The sequence below is a fragment of the Nilaparvata lugens genome, chromosome 3, assembly GCF_014356525.2.
Source record: "Nilaparvata lugens isolate BPH chromosome 3, ASM1435652v1, whole genome shotgun sequence".
Lineage (NCBI taxonomy): Eukaryota > Metazoa > Arthropoda > Insecta > Hemiptera > Delphacidae > Nilaparvata > Nilaparvata lugens.
In genome coordinates, this window is record NC_052506.1 from 89,153,137 (window position 1) to 89,171,145 (window position 18,009).

General features: G+C 34.8%; 1 protein-coding gene across 1 annotated transcript; it reads right to left on the bottom strand.

Moving 5' to 3' along the window:
* Positions 1–14,999: 14,999 nt before the first annotated feature.
* On the bottom strand, positions 15,000–17,989 carry LOC111048602 (mpv17-like protein 2). The gene is made up of 3 exons (XM_022334526.2): positions 17,430–17,989; positions 17,012–17,250; positions 15,000–15,300 (listed from the first exon to the last, which is right to left on the bottom strand). The coding sequence occupies exons 1-3, from the start codon at positions 17,596–17,598 to the stop codon at positions 15,166–15,168; spliced, it is 543 nt and encodes a 180-aa protein (XP_022190218.1). The 5' UTR covers positions 17,599–17,989; the 3' UTR covers positions 15,000–15,165.
* Positions 17,990–18,009: the final 20 nt, after the last annotated feature.

Below are 18,009 nucleotides of genomic sequence, written 5' to 3' on the forward strand. Positions count from 1 at the left end.
AGAACTGCTTTTTTCTCTCTTATTTGTTGCAGGACAAATGGTAGCCTAATTTAGAGAGAAATAGCCTAATTAGAGAGAAATGATAGCCTTATTTGTTGAGAAATGGTAGCCTAATAAAGTGATGATTATCGACTGACTATCCTAAACTAAAATCCTAAACTTATGAATATCTTTAAACTCTAATACTACCTACAAACTATTCTATGTCTAATTTTAAACTAATAGCCTACTTAATAAAAATTGAACACTAGATGAAAAAACAATGCTTGAACCTATTACCCTTCTGAAACACAAATACAAAATGGGAAAATGGCTAAACAGGGAAACAGTGCTAAATGCTTGGGGATGAAAACGGAAGTTATCTTGTGTTCTTGGAGAAGGGTAGTGGCAGTGGCTATTGGGGGTTGTCAAAGCAATAGTATAGCTCAAAAATGAGGGAAGTTTGAAAATTTCATACTGAATGAGAAAGAATAGGAATATAGCTTAGTCCAGTGGCGATCGATGCTGTAAAAAGTTAGTGAAGCACTAATTTGTTGGTGGGGCGGGGGGAGGGAGGTGGTTGTGGTTTGTTTGTTGTGGGTAATTTTCCTTGACAATGCATGTAATATTTATCCTTTTACTCATTCTTTTTTCTATTGAAGCATAATCTCACTGTAGACTGACAAGAGATTTCCTTCTAAACTTGAAATAACATAAAAACTCTGCATTACAATCTATTATTATCAAGAGATATATCTAAGAATAATATATAATAGAAAAAAAACTCACCAAAGTTGATCAAGTATGTAGTCAAGTCTGTTCCATTGAGTTATGTATTCACTTATGCACTTGATTATTATAAATGGAAATATATAATACAATGTTGCTGTTGTTAGCATATGGCTTGGATTGTGGGGAGTCCCATAGGAAGTTCCACTCCGCCAACATAACCAAAATCTCCCATGATGGAAAACTGCGATACTTATTCTTAATTTTACATGAATTTCAATTGGAAAAATCTTTTGATTAAAAAAGCCAAAAACACAAAATGAAACACTAAAATCACTAATCCACGTCTGGAAACTGTAGAATCTTAAAATAATCTATAACACCAAATTTTCAACACATTTTATAATACAATGTGATAATAATTGAAGATTTCCTTGAATAATTGAAAAACTTGAGGATTAGCGAAAGTTAAAATCCATTCTTCTTTCTTGAGCAGCAAAATACTTTCATAACCTCGTCAAAAAAATGTCTCTTTGTTTTTCAATTTGACTAGCAACTCGGATTCAATTGAAATGATGCCCAAGTCAGAAGGCAAAGTGAGTCACATTTGTTTCTTGGGTGTAACACATGAACACAATGAAAGAATTGACACTGGCAATGTTCACAAGCTTGTAGAAGAGTAGAACGAGTGGCCACCTTCTGGTCTTTCTACTTGATGAATATATGGCACATTTCATGTCAAGGAGGTCAACACCAGCTTTAGTGCCATTGTAGAAACAAATAATCTCAGGTTTTCTTTTCTCTTCTCTTCATTCGTTTCTATTGTGTGATGCATGCTTGACAAAACACAAACTGCTCTGTTCTTTTTAGGCACAAAAGATAGAAGAGTTGTATCATTTCTGAAACCATATAGGGTAGATACGGTTGGGCGATTGTTGTTTGTGAGAAATTCATTAGGTATGCATCGTTTATCCTTCTTCAATGTACCAACGTATGTAAGTTTCCTTTTGGTAAGTTCATCCACACACTCTATAGAAGAAAACCAATTGTCTGCTGTAATGTTTCTATTGCTCCCCTCGATAGTTTTACACAAACAAAGCACTGATTGAGTAGGAATACTGAGATTTTTTTCTGTTTCTGTCAATCCGATTCTGTCACTGCCTTTTCCTGTGTAAATGTATGCATTGCACAGGTAAGAAGTCTTAGTATCGGCAAGGCACATTACCTTTATGCCATATTTTTTTTTGTTTCTTAGGCATATACATCCTAAAAGAGCAGCGACCTCGAAATGGAACAAGCATTTCATCAATTGTAATATATGCTGAAGGTCGATACACAGCCTGACTATTCCCTATGACTTTGTTGAAAATCTCTGATATGGGTGCCGCTTTGTCTGTTTGTTTTCTCTGTTCCCTGGTTTGAGCATCATCAAAACGTAAAGAAGCCACAATAGCCTTGTAGCGATTGAGGGACATGGTAGCCCAAAAGATTGGTCGACTGCACTCATCTTTTTTGAAAAGTGATTCCATATTCTCATTGTTTGATTTCAAAACAGATGAATATAGTAGTAGCCCAATTAGGGCATTCATCTCTTCAATGTTAGTGTTTTTGAAATTTCCTTTACGTTTTCCAGGTTGAATTCTCTCCCGAATTGATGACAACTTTATATTAGTATTAGTAACTATTTGAGAAATAATGTCATCAAAAAACAGCTGCCATAAGTCAGTTTTCTTGGATGCTTCCCCTAAATTTCGAGCTGGCCCCACAATCCCAGGCAATCCACCTCTTATGATGTTTTGGGCAGGTGTTCGAACTTGTCTGATAGGATGAGTGCTTTTCCAAGCATTTGGAGGGCCCTGTTCAGTTTTTCTCATCCTTTTCATAAAATATTGTGGTAGGGGAGTATCTGGAGCAACAGCATTCACTACTACATTTGACTCACCCACGACCTCATCCAGCAATTCTTCATCCTCCGAACTACTTGATTCATCTTCTCCACCACTCATGCATCACATAGTCGGGGTCAGCATCTGAGTCATCCACAACTGAATCTTCTTCATCAGAATCATTTGGGTCGTCCATATCTTCATCTAATAATCTATGAACTTGGTCTTCAAAAGATGGATCACCAACTGTCAAAGACATATTTGTGGATTTACTTGTCCCAGGTCGGCTCATTTTATTTGAGAAATATGTATAAGGAAGAACCAAAATATGAATAACAAACAATGAATACGATGAAACGATTATGATGAATAATAAGTGATAGATGACAGTTATAATAACGCATAAGACGAATAGAAGTTCACAACAGTCTACATTACCGAACACATACGGTCAACTTGACTGACACTAGGATAACGTTCCAGTACACACCCGGTAAATATGACCACCCAACAAAACAACAGAACACATGCACCATGCAAAGCTCAAGGCTAAACTAACTAATATTCCATTAGCGTGCTGGCAAGGGAGTGGGAGGAAGGTATTGTGAGTGGGAAGCGCCTACACTAATCAGTAGGGCCAATATGAGGGCACAAAAATTTGCATCGGTCAAAATGACCTATGTGTTCTGTTAAGTGTTAATCAAACTTTCTTTTTCATTATGCCCCCAAAAAGCCAATTCTTGTTTTCCTAAGAAGCAAACCGCATTAAGTCTCTTAAGTAGATCCCAGTTCCGCTTGACTATTTTATTATGTTGCAAAATTTCCTGTTTCAATTGATCATCTAAAGCAGTCTCAATCCTGATCTGACCAAAAGAAGCAGTACACAATGAAGAACGTATGTGATTCACTGTTATTTCATGAGAAGCAAGCGATTTGCTTAAATTCCCAAAGTGTTCAAATCCACTTTCTGTCCATGAAGTATGTCTATCCCTTCTAAACAATAAACAATTCCAACAAAATAGTGCATTCAACATTTCACTTCCAGCTAACCATTCACACTTTTTATAATTATTCGACTGAAAATGTCTTGTAAATTTCCCACAATTTTGCATTAAGTTTGGGAGGTTAGGTATTGGTTTTACAATGTTCATAAGGTATTTTTTCTCCTCAAAAGAACGAGAGGAAAACGGACGTTACATGAAGACTTTTAATTACACAAGACATACCTGGATCTTATAGCCTAATTAAACTATAACTTCACAAAATATCAACTCATTCAACAAATATCAACTCATTCTTAATTATTTGATTTACAACCGTTGCACTAGATAAACAAACTTTCTTACACTAAATAGCCTGATAATTAAACTATAAGCCTAATATATTATAGCCTAATAGATCTTATAGCCTAATTAAACTATAACTTCACAAAATATCAACTCACTCAACAAATATCAACTCATTCTTAATTATTTGATTTACAACCGTTGCACTAGATAAACAAACTTTCTCACACTACAACTACAACTACACACATGCAGTCGATGCAGTTGTACAGTTTGAAAATTACCAATGCCAACTGAACTGAACATTGACAGAAATGAGAACTGTTTCAGATGTTTCATTGTGATTTTCAATGTTATTGGTTCAAAGTCTTCAATTTTTTTGTATATAAATTCATCTTTATTTTGGAATGAACTATTTATGTAGAGATTGTCTGTTATTGATTATTATCAGTGAATATTATTATAAGAAAATATTTCGCTTTGCTCTGTCAACTTGTCAGGTTGGCAATGCTCGGAAATTGAAATCACATTCGGCCAAGATCGGCTATCTTCCTAGCCAGGCCCTGCTAGCTTATTCCACAGCTTTATTCCAATGTTTACCACTCCCACTTCCCCCCAACCTTTGTTATCCAAATCGTAGCAAGAGCATATGAAGCAGGTCGAGCTGCTTCAACCAACTAGCAGCTGGGCATTGAGGCACTGACATTCGAATCAAGGCAGTTGATAATCATTGATATACCGTAAAATGGGGTGAATAGAAACATTTTCTAACATAAAAGCTGAGTAACCTACCTATTTTTGCTGTTTGTGGTTCAAGTCATCATTCATTATTTCTGGTCTTAGTTTCATCTTCATGATTCACAGCTCAAAAACACCTTTTGTTCAGCTTTTAGATGAAAAAATGAAAAAAATAAGCATGTTTCTATTCACACTTGGTTTGGGGTGAATAGAAACACAATAACAATTTCCATTGAAGAGTTGCTAGGCACAATAGAAACACTGGAATATGATTTGTATGAGAAGTTTCAATTATAATAATCACAAAATAAATTAAAAAAATAAAAAGATGAAATCTTGAAAATGTGTGAAAAAAGAAATAGTCAAGTAGTACTGTAGTCTGATATTGGACTTTAAAAAATCTGAAATAGTCTAATGGATTGTATAATCAGACAAGTCATAATCAAAAAATACTAGTAGGTACTTCAAACCGGGAGCTGGTACAAGGTTTTGCAGCTAGGAGTTGTTGCACTACATCTTCAACTCTGAAGAGAGCTTTTTCATCAGTTTCCTTGAATTTGAATCCCTGGCTGTTTTTCTTGAAGAATCTTCCTCTGTATCCTTCTTCATCAAACTCAATCAGTTTCACAACGTACAATCTAAAAGAATTCTTTGTCTTCCCCATTACTTTAACAATCACATACTCTCCCAGGGACAACTTTACACTTGTATTCTCACATGTATCAGGACTGGACTCCTCTTCATCATCTTCATCATTTTGAACTTCATCATCTGAACTGGTAGACTCATCAGAAACAACAAGTTTTCTTCTTTTGTTGGATGTAGAACAATCCTTATTACTGGTAGGAGCAATTTCATCAGGAGAAAAATCTGCTACCTCAATGCTTTTACCAGCAACAACTGCCACCCTTGTTCTTCTGTGTCTAGGCTTTGGAAGGTCTTGTTGTCGGATTGCTTCCATATATTTCTTGAAATGCTCCTCATTTTCATCTCCAGTAGGCTGACTCTGGGTGGAAGGTAGCATGTTCAATACCTTATTTCTATCGAGGGGAAGAATTCCACATTTTTTGAACCCTGCTATGACATTATCACTCTTCAATGTCATGCATAGCTCCTTGAGAAGAGGAGGAAATCTATCCTTTGGTAAAGATGATTCATTTCTCCCTGGACCTTGTTTCCATTTCTCAAGGATAGAGCGCCAAGACTGCTTCAATGGCCGGAAAACTGCAACATCAAGAGATTGTGTGAGGTGAGTTGAGTTGGGAGGAAGGAAGATGAATTTGATGTTCTGCTCCTGACACATTTTAATAGCATCTATTGACAGATGTGAGGACAAATTGTCTCCAATCAAAATCGTTGTACCCTCAAGATTTTTGAATCTTTGTCATTACTTCATTGTCAGCCAGATGAAAATATTTCAATAGATCTTGGAATCTGTTCCTACTCATTGTGTCAGCCACAGGAGGATATCTACACTCCTGTGACCAATAATTTCTGATAGATGGCATTGCCACAATGCCCATCTGTAACAAAACTCCTATAAATTTCTTGTACTCTTGTACAGAAGAGTTCAAAACTTTCCCATCTTCCTGCATGGTGTAGATATTTGATTGTTCACTAATCAATGAGAAAACTTCTTCAGAGAAAAAGATTTGAAAATATTTCAGGGGGCTCATCTCATCTAGTGGGAGCTCCGGAATGTTTCCTAACCACTGAGTATTGGGTGGAGTAAAATCTGCCTTACGAAATTTCCATGCTTGTTTTGTTGGTTGGGTCTGACTCTTATCACTACTAGTTGGATCGTCTCCTTGTGACTGCCCTCTGCGACCAGCTCTAGAAGTAGTTGCCTCAGGAATTTTGGGGTTATCATTGGTAGTAGGAAGACTCACACTACAAAACAGTGCGGAACAGTCTGTGTGTGTGTGTGTGTGTGTGTGTGTGTGTCGTAAAAATATTTACAATCTCACATAAAGTAAATCAATAATAAATTACTATTAAGAATATAAACTAAAAAAATGATTATAATATATAATGCAATGCAATATAAATAAACTATACTAGGTGCGCCGCCAAGCCATATCTGTACTCAAAGGGAGCCGTGGGTCGAAAAAGTTTGAGAACCTCTGGTTTAAGTTATCATTCAATATAACCTATTATAGTTAGGTTCTTTATTTATTAGCCCCAGGCCCCCAGCACGTTGTCATAGACATGAAATAAATGAGTTTTATCAATGTTGAATCCATGTACAATGAGAATAACAATTATTTATCTGTTTTATAGCTTGAATTTCTGTCTCTATACTTTCTATTTCCTTTCCAAAAAAATCCATTAATCCTCGTCAACTTCAACTGACTTTCACCTTTCAAAACAGTGTTTAAGAGGAAAACTATACTTAGCTAATCATTATCGGTCCTCAAAGTTTTGATGAATCACACAAAAGTAAGCACTCTGAAATGAATATATCACTATAATTCCAGTCTTTTCACGGACTTGATACCACTCATTACTTTTCACAGCAGACCACTGCTGCCAACCTAAACTATATTAATTGCTGTTAATTATATTCATATGTAAATACAGTACTGTATTTGTTGAACTGTGTTTCTTGTTTAACTACCGTAAAATGGGGTGAATAGCACCAATTTTCAACTTTGAAGCTATAAAACAGTTATCAAATTTACTGATATATGGATGCTACATACCTCAGCTTCCCGGTCTACCCTTCCTCTATCAAGCAGTAAGGTCATATTATTTTTTTACATCATGGAAGAAATTAAAAAAAAGAAATGTTGTTGTTTCTATTCACCCCATGGGGAGGGGTGAATAGAAACAGCTCTTATTTTCTTTGATTATTTCTATTACCAATCAATTGTATGAATGGAAACACTTCATTTAAGTGACACTGAGTGTAAAAAATGTAAAAAATTGTGGAAAATTTTTTTGACATGTTTAATGTGAGAAAATCTTAGACTCGTACATTTAAAATCTTTAAAAATCCAAAAATTCTTGTGGAAGAATCTTGAAACGTTAAATTAATATATTGGCAGCCCAGTTAGGTCATCATCAAAAGTGATGGTGTCCTTAAAACGAGAAGAAGAGACAGCTGCTACTGGAGAATTCAGTTTTTTGATGACATCTTCTTTGCTCACAAATGATTCTTCATCATTAGCAGTAAACTTTTTCACCAGTGGAACTTTTTTGTAGAATTGGCAAACATAGCCTCCTTCTTCATAGTCCACAATTTCACACACATACAATCTAAACTTATCTTTGGTTTTACCAAACACTTTTGAAATGGCAAACTCTCCAGGCAAAAATTTCAGTTCTGGGTTAGGTGGTTCCTTGTCTGATTCTTCTTCTTCTGATCGAGTTTCATTGTCTAAGTCTGAGATGCTTGATGATGATGATGATGATGAATGGTCTGTCTTCTTGGTAGTACTTTTTGTTTTCTTTTCATGGGTGGGGACATCTACATGTTCATCTTCAAAGTCCTTGACTTCAACACTTTTACCTGCAGCTACCGAAACTCTCACCCTTCTCTTCCTTGGTTGAGGAGTGTCACCTTCCCTCATCTGTTGAAGAAGGTCTTTCAAACAATCATCAATTGTGACAGTGGGCATTCCAGTGATAGTGGAAGTGGTATTACCAGTACTACCTGGAAGCATATCCAGCACCTTTTGACGATCAACAGGTATGATACCGCATTTCTTGAAACCTGCTACAACACTCTCAGCTTTGCAGGAATCAAAAACCTTCTTGAGAAGGCTAGGAAATTTATCCTTTGGGACTGTTGCCTCATACTTTCCTGGTCCATTCTTCCAGTCTCCCAACACAGCACGCCAATTCATTTTAAAGGGGACAAAAAAACGCCACATCAAGGGGTTGGGTAAGATGTGTTGAATTACTTGGCAAAAAGATAAACTTCACATTACTCTTGTTGCATTTTTTTATCACTTCTACTGATAGGTGGCTTGACAAATTGTTTCCATTAAGAATTTTACACCATCCAATCTCCTGAAGTAAGGCAAAGCCACCGTTTCCACCCAATCTGTAAAGCAAAAACTATCGAACCAGCCACTTTTGGTCCTGTTATAGCGTGAGTTAGCAGGTCCTCCCTCTCTCCAGCTGTCATACAGATGTTGGGCCTTGTACACCACGTAAGGGGGTAATATATTCCCATCACCAGCTGCAGCAAACATCACTGAAGTGGATGCCTTCGTTGAGTTCATAACTCTTTCAGGGTATTTGCAGCCTCTCCTTGTTATTACCTTTTTCTTGCCTGGGTCATCACATAAGTTTGTCTCATCATAGTTTACAATATTGGATCGAGGGACATCTTTTAGTTCTTTCTCTAGATTGGCAAAATACTCATTGATTACTTCAGGTGTTATGCCTGCTCGTGATCTTTTAATGTTCTGACACATCCTGAATGATAAGCAAGATAACCTTTCTAAAAAAGAATAAACAAAGTCTTTTCCGGGCAAATTGTCTTTGAACTTCTTCACTTTCCTACCACTCCTATCAAGGTATTCCTTAACTAAAAGCCTCAATGTCACTGAACCAATTGGGTAACCCCATTCACTGCAAATCATTATCCTATCCACTAATATTTTTTCTTCTTCTGTAGACAGCGCAGTTTGGCCCCCTTTCTTCTTTATTTCTCCTCCCTTCTTCATATGTCTGTACAAGACACTGTAATGAATTCCAGAACAGTCTGCTGCAACCCTTAGGCTCATCCCATCCTCGATCAACTGAAGAGCTTTGTCGATATCTTCTTCTGTATGCTTCTTGTGTTTATTAAGTGGAGTGTACTTTCGTGGCATGCTGAAACAAAAGGTATGGTATTAATATTCCAAACCATACATTAGGCTCATTTGAACATGTTTTTTTAAACAATATTTAATAAATATTAATACTGATACTGATGGTCAATGATTCTGAAAAAAAAAACAGGAAAAATATAGGGGAGGAGAGCAGAGGTGACCATCACCTGGAATTTTTAATTGTCACTTTATTTATTTATTTCATTAAAATAATACATTGAAAGGAGAGAAAAAACAGATTTTGGTCCAAAACTTCTACTCCAATTTTGATTAAAATGTCCAAATTCAGGTTAGGTTCCTTTTCACACACTTTTCACTTAATACCGGGTGATTTTTTAGTCCTGTTACCCTATTTTTAATACATGGTAATTTTTCCCTAATAAAGGGAAATTTTGTTTTGTTGCACGAAGTTTGTAGCCCTACTCACTCAGTATACACAAGTCAGTTCGAGTTTATTATCCTTAAGCTGTGTAACATTTTGTGATGATTCCGGTCGTGTTATGAACAGAATGTCTTTTACCATAGAACAACGGAATAATAAGCAAGGGTTTATGGCCTCCAAGGTCTCCAGACCTCACATCCCCTGATTACTTTTTGTGGGGCTAAATTAAGTCTGAGGCCTTCAAAAACAATCCTCACAATATTGATGAACTGAAAGCCAATATTACAGAATTAATCACGAATATTTCCAATATAACTCTGAAAAAGGTTTCTGCTAATATGGTGAAAAGAGTCCGAGCGTGTATAACCTCAATGGGTGGACATTTTGAGCATATGGTGTAATAATTTTAAGTAACTAAGAAATGTGAGTAATAAAATATCAATTTTCTTTTGTAAATAACAAATATTATTTTTTTATTAATACCCAAATTTCCGTTTATAAATTACATCAAAAATTGGGTAACAGGACTAAAAAATCACCCTGTACAATTTTCACTCAGAAACAGCATAATAGAGAATTTTGAATTTAGAAGTTTTACAGAAGAAATAAATACAGAAAATCCATTAAAATAATCATTCTAAAACTTGAAAAATGAATAAACATGAATAATTTGGATCCACAATAAAATCACATTAAATTGAAGAGCACCTGGAACATTGCAATTACATTTATTTGGGCATATATTCCCATAATATATGATATAATGAAAGAGATAATAATAGGCTATATACTGCTATAAAAAATGTTTTTATAATAATCAACAGTCCAATAATACTGTAAAACAGTACAATAATTGTACTTTGTAAAATGTGGGGTGAATAGAAACATGAAATTCCTGTGTTTCTTTTCACCCCACGATTTGAAAATCAGTGACATAACCATAAAAATGGCATTGCATGGCAATATATGTGGAAAATAAGACAGGTTCAGTACTGTAATTATTCTTATAGGTAAATTTAAACAAAAAAAATCATATGCAGTTGAGAAGAAGAACTCAGTTTGATACTTACATGAGAAGTTTAGAAAGAGTCAATTTTCGATGTTTTCATAACCACAACATTCGACTTCCATAGTTATTCCTGCAGTGTTACCACCATAGCGAAACGAATCTTCCCTGCAGCTATGAAGGTTTGTAGTGGCAGGAAAAAATATCCCAGATTGAAATGTTATCGCTCTGAGATAACCTGGCTCTGCCTGGATACTGAATTTTGAACTTAGGTATGAAGTTTTTTTGCTATTCACCCCAGTGTTGCTATTCACCCCATTTTACGGTATATTAATTGCTGTTAATTATACTCATAAGTAAATGCAGTACTGTATTTGTTGAACTTTGTTTCTTGTTAAACTATATTAATTGCTGTTAATAATTATATTCATATGTAAACACAGTACTGTATTTGTTGAACTGTGTTTCTTATTAAACTATATTAATTGCTGTTAATAATTATATTCATATATGTAAATGCAGTACTGTATTTGTTGAACTGTGTTTCTTGTTAAACTATATTAATTGCTGTTAATTATATTCATATGTAAATGCAGTACTGTATTTGTTGAACTGTGTTTCTTGTTAAACTATATTAATTGCTGTTAATTATATTCATATGTAAATGCAGTACTGTATTTGTTGAACTGTGTTTCTTATTAAACTATATGAAATGCTCTTAATTATATTCATATGTAAATACAGTACTGTATTTGCTTATTGGTAATAATTGTGAGCAAAATTTAAAATCTAAAACTGTTCAACTTCCTCGAACATTTAATTTGTTAGGAAAATATAATAATATGCTATTATTGATGGATTTACTATTAGTATTTCCCAAATTCTCATTGAATAATGTCATGGTTTCTATCAGTCTGAGAAGTATCTGATTCAGATAGAGTTTGGTTTAAACATTTACTATTAGTTCACTATAGTCTACTTATAGTACTTATAGTTAAATAATCTAGCTTATTTTATCAATTTCAGAATAAAGCTTCTCAAATGTAATCATTCCTTGATGCACGCCTATAATGAGGTCCACGTTATAAAGTCAGTGTAAAAGATAGGACAACAGAGTTACCGATTCTCTGCAGTACCACTACTTTCTGTAGCAGATAACTGATTCTGGTATATCTAATGTGATATTAACTGTTCATTCTTGTTAATAATAATCAAAATTATATTTTATTCTTCAAGAAAAATATTTTTCAATTACATAATTATAAATTTCAATTATTGAGATTAAATATTTTGGTAATCATATTTCTTGATTGTTCAAAAACAATCTGTCAACATTGCAGAACTAGAAAAGCATTCGCTTCGTCTAATGACAGACAAGAATAGCAACACTAATCAGGTGCTGACTTTATAACGAGGACCTCACTATAGACTAAGGAGGAGTGTACTAGTTTATTTTTATTCTGTTATGCTTTGTAAGATTTGTACAATGAAGTAGATGAATTGATTTATTTATACAGTGGAATCTCTAAATAGTACATCTCAAGAGACCGCTAAAAATGTACAATTTCGAGGTCTGTAGCCTACTAAATCGGGGTGTACTATATCAAGGTTGAAAGCTATATATGGACGTTTCAAGGGACCGAAGAAAAAATGTACTTTTAAGGTAAGCGCACACAGATCGTCATCGGACGGACGGCACGCATCGGACGATTGGATTTAATGCATTGTTTTCAATTGGAGTGCGCATACCTATACGATGCGGATAGGTATGCGCACTCCAATTCAAAACAATACATCAAATTTAATCGACTGATGCGTGCCGTCCGTCCGATGACTATCTGTGTGCGCCTTCCTTAACGGGGAATGTACAACAATGAGGTGAACTATATCGAGGTTCCAATGTATGCAACATCTGTTTAATCTAATCTATCCACTGATAATCTCATCCACATGTCCTTGTCAAATGATGGGTTAATAAAATTTTTGATTGTTGAAAATTTACTCTAGTTGAATAGTAATAATTACTTTTATTATTATTATTACCGTATATCTATTTGATTACAGTAATATTATTTTTAATTCGGGCATGATTCATGTACATTCATGTAAGTTAAGTTTAGAAGTCCTGTAAGAAGCACAGTTGAATTAATGATGCTGACATATAGACGAGCAAAAGGAGACACTTTGTAATCAACAAAATTTAAATCTCGTATCTATTACATAGATACTTGGGATTTTAACAATCATTTACTACCAAAATACGACTTCAGCTCATCAGACCCATTCGACGTGAATAAAAAAAGTTGTACAAACCTTATTTCTTATTTTTGATGAGTAGGTTATTTTATATTATAATCACAGTAAATTATTTTATATCTTGAACTTGTAGATGATATAAGTTGACAAAAATTATGGGGTAAAAGAAAGGAGACGGGGCCGCACTACCTGTGCACTGGGCTATTGTTTCAAAAAGGTGCATCCTCTAACTCTCGACTAGCATACTTTATTGTCCTCTGATTCCGCTTCATTACTCTCATTAGTGGCCCCGTGTGCTTTCTTGAAGGCAATTCTAGCTGGTAGCTGGTAGCACTAACTTATCTATTACTTCGCACCTTACATCTGTTACTTGTATTTTCTGCAATTATTATTAAATGTAAATCAGTGATCAAGAACTTGTAATTATTGTATTATTCCCAAAGGTTCATTTGAAAAAATTTCCAAATTTCTCAGCCTAGAAATTATTGAGTGGTATTCAAGTTTTAAATGTAATTTTTTTATCTGTGTGTACCTTAGTGAAAACTTGAAAAAACGTAGCATCACATTGAGCTACTCCTTTTCCACAAAACATTATAATATTACTAAGCAAGCAGTATTTCTTGTTTCAACTTCTCATCAATATGAACTAATTTCGACCAATTATAAAAGTTTAATGAGTATGTTTTTAGATTCAATAAATATATTCTTTGTAAACTACAGAACATGGTATGTAGTCCATCTAAAGATTTATTCACATGTTGTTGTCTCAATAAAAAATATTTGATTTGTTGAAATCTTATTAATTCATTACTTTTTATAAGAATTGGAAAAGTATAATTACTTTACTAGTACTGTACTTCCTATTCTCCTCAAGTCCAAGGAAGTGTAAAATAATTCCAATATTCATCAATAGTGTTGATATTACCATAGTTAATATTACATCAAATATACCAGTATCTATAAAATAAAAATCACAGTACCCTTTTTTCAAAAACTGTTTACTCACAACATGTTTCTGCTATGATGCCATTATCAAGTAGGTATAATGTTTGATAATAAAGTATGACTTGATAATGGCATCATATCCGAGACATGTTGTGAGTAAACAATTTTCAAAAAAAGGTAGTAAGATTGTTATTTTTATTATAATCAAGAGTAGCCCTTACAGTACGAAAGAAGACAATACCAGTATCTATGAATGTATCAGTCTATCAAAGTTAGTAGTCTACTAACGTTGTCAGTCTATAGCTTTATTCTATAGAAGGCAGTGGCAAGGCAGAGAATCTTTTTCCACTGCCATTATATCGTGGACCTAACGTGAACATGCCATTATAGTAACAATTAGATGCTCTGTCCTAAGAGCTGGCAACGCTGCAATACTAGGTCTAGACTGGTTCAGCTGTCAGCTTGCTAATAGCATTACAGCACCGTACATGTGCAATTCATAACTTAATGCATGTCTGCCTACTTTTTTCTAGTGTTCTTGCCTTCCACTGTTCCACTGCTTTCAGCTCATTCTGAACAGGTTACTGAACCAACTTAGTAACGGTGCTCAATGCCAGACCATGTAATGAACCAGACCAGCGTTGGTAACCTAGACCATGTAGATGAACAAAAGGCATGAATTGATCCTTGTAACCATTCGTTGAAATTATTTGAATTAGTTATCTACCGTACCACTCGATTATAAAATTTAATAATAACTGAATTACTTGTGGGAGCAGTGAGGCTCAATCCACTTTTTTGAAATAATCAATACCCCTTAAAATTCCAACCCTATACAATCTTATGATTATTTCAAAAAGGGGATTGAGCTTTACTGCTCCCACAGATTTGACAGATGATAACATCTGTCAAAAATACCAAATTATTAAAACTACCACCCGAAAGATGCAAGAAAATGAAAGACAGCAATATTAGATTTTGAAGTGTATAATTTTTGATAACATAACATTTACGATAATTGACAAAAATAACGTACTTACCAGTACTATATCACCTAAAATCTATTGACTAGTAGAACAAAATTTGTTCAGTGTATTTAATACACTTTTAAACAATCTGAAAGCTTGTTAGAGACTTAGATGATGAATTTCGCATAAGACAGGAATACATCATAGAAGCAAGTCATGACGTTTACATAAATCACTCGAAATCTGGAAGGGATGTAGGCGAAATTGATGTACTGTGCTGGTGGCCAAAAACACCAATCAATCTGAAAGTGAAACAAAAATGAAATTGATATCAGATACCTGTGTAATTGCGATATGTATTACAAAAAGAGGATAAATCATGCTTTGATTTTTGTTTTAAGAAATTACTTATTCATACTTTACTCACTAAATTCATACTTTGGCAATTCTTTCATTTCATTAAAAGTATCTGTAAAGCCATGAAAAAAACTTACAACACTCAGTAGGCTAAACCTTTAAGGTTCAAGCAACACGAAAGGTTTTATCAGGAATTTCCAGTTTTTCAGGAGTGAAAAACGCTTTATGTGGCTTGGCCCAGCAGGATAGAAAGCTCTTCGATTAATCAACAGCTGATCCCCGAACGCCAACCCAATCGACGCTCTCTATTTACTGATTATCAGCTGATTCACGAACGCCAACCCAATCAGCTGATAATCAATAAATCGGAGAGTATCTTGCCCTGCCGACTATAAAAACGCCTGAAATAACGGTCTTGGCCCTAATGTCTGACATGCGGCGTCTAATAATGTTGCCAATCTGCACTAATCCATCATTTTACGCAAGTGCTAAAAAAATTGCGCTATTTCATTTCATGTCACAAGTCATTTATCAGAGCAACGTACTCCATAGAGGAAATATAGCTTTATACGATATCCCATGGTATAGGATGTTTATGTTCCAATTTTCACTGTTAACTCAAGCCGATAATCCTATAGTCCACACAAAATTAGATCAGACTTCGAGGGATATGCGGAGCAGAGAAAAGTAGGAATACAGCGGCGGCGATATTGCCGTGCTAAAGCGGCCAGCGTTCTGTCTTTAAGAGAGTATTCAACTGCTCATGATACGTTTCCTCCATGAAGGTAGAAAGGTTGTTTCTAAGTCGACTGAGTGTAATGTAATAGACAAATTGACAACTGTGATTCTTTCTTATGACTATACATCACTTGAATTGGCTGATCTCCCTCCATTGCTCTGCTCCCCATGTTCCTCCAAGTCGGAACTAATTTTGTATGATCTACAGTATTTCTTTTCGTGAAGCTATGTGACCCTGGTAGCCTCTCATACTTTGTCTTTCTTACACTCTTACCCAGCCAAAAGAGGAATAATAAGACAGTAGTTGACAGTAATCGATTTGAGTTGAAAAAAAATCGGATTGAAATTAGGAACATAAATGACCTATACCGTGGGATATTTTCTTATGGTATTTTTCTATGGAGAGCAAAAAGAAAAATAGGCTTATCGAAATAATTTGTGTGTCAAAGCACTGTTTAGGAGGAGATTATAGTCCATAAAAAATAGCTTTTGACTTGGCGGGACATGCGCAGAAGAGAATGGTAGGGATACAGCGGCGGCGATGTTGCCGTTCTAAATCGATCAGCGTTCTCCAATTTCTAGTGAGTGTTGAAGTGCTCATGATACACATACGAAGTGTCCTTTCTGAAATTACTAAATCGACAAATTGGCAACTGCACTTTTAACTATGACTATTCATCGTTGTAATTGGCTTATCTCCCTCCATTTCTCTGCTCCGCATATTCCTCCAAGTGAAAAGAAATTTTGTATGGACTATAAGTTAAAAATTCATGCTTGTGCAGGTTGACCTTGAGTGGTCCTTTTTGACACTCTCTCCACAAAAAGTCTGAAACGCTGTTACAGTTAAAATCCTATTTAGGCTACTAAGGCAAAGTTCAAACATTGAATGTAGGCTACTGTATTAGAAATCCCACTCACCGAATAAACCGTGATAAACTTCTTTTTGAATTCTTCGAATCCTTTTGTTATGCTGTTTTTTTCCATGACGCCCAGCCCGACAAAGAATAGGAATATGCATACTGGTGAAACAATACTTTGGTCAAGAGCAATTTTTTTCACTACTGTCCGTCCTGAAGTTCCTGGTAGAAATTTGTCCATGTACTCATAAATATAATGTTGGGGACCACCAATCACAAGACCAACGCTGGTCATATCTCCTGAAAAAACAAAGAATCATTGGTTAAGATAATTATTTTAGTGATGAACATACTTTTTTCAAATCAATGACTTTAATAGTTCAACAAGATCAATATTATGAAACATTACTCAACCAATAGTGCAATAAAGGTTTTTATCAATTTGACACAGAAACATATCAATTCAATTTGGTACTTACGAACTCTCGTCCAATCAAACGTCCCCGTAGGATGTATTTTTCTACGTATTTCAATTTCCTGCTCAGCCGCATCACCGATTCCCATTAGCAAACCACTTGTAATTACATTTGTAGCTACAAGGTATTTGCCAAATGCTTTTCTGACAATACTTGAAAATCTCTCGTACATTTTTCCTGTTCCAAAGCGAGAACCAACCTACATATTAAAACTTGATCCTAAGCAAAAATTTACCAAAAGTCTCCATTTTGACTTTCAAATTTTTAAATAACTTAAGCTAATATTTTATTTTGATCTCAATGTTATTGCATCACGAAATTTGAATCAACATAACCTCTTAGAATACCATTCTTGTTCTTGAGAATAATTTATATTACAAGTCAAGATTATTTAGGCTAGTATTACGTAGGATGTTACTCATTGATCATTTTTGTAGTCACCTAAACTTATAAACTATTACCGAGAAAAAATATCTCAATAATAATTATTTTAAAACACCAAATTTGAATAAATAATGTCAAGGATAGGAACAGACGACTACTGATCACATGTCACATCACAGCACAGCTGACGATCCAACAG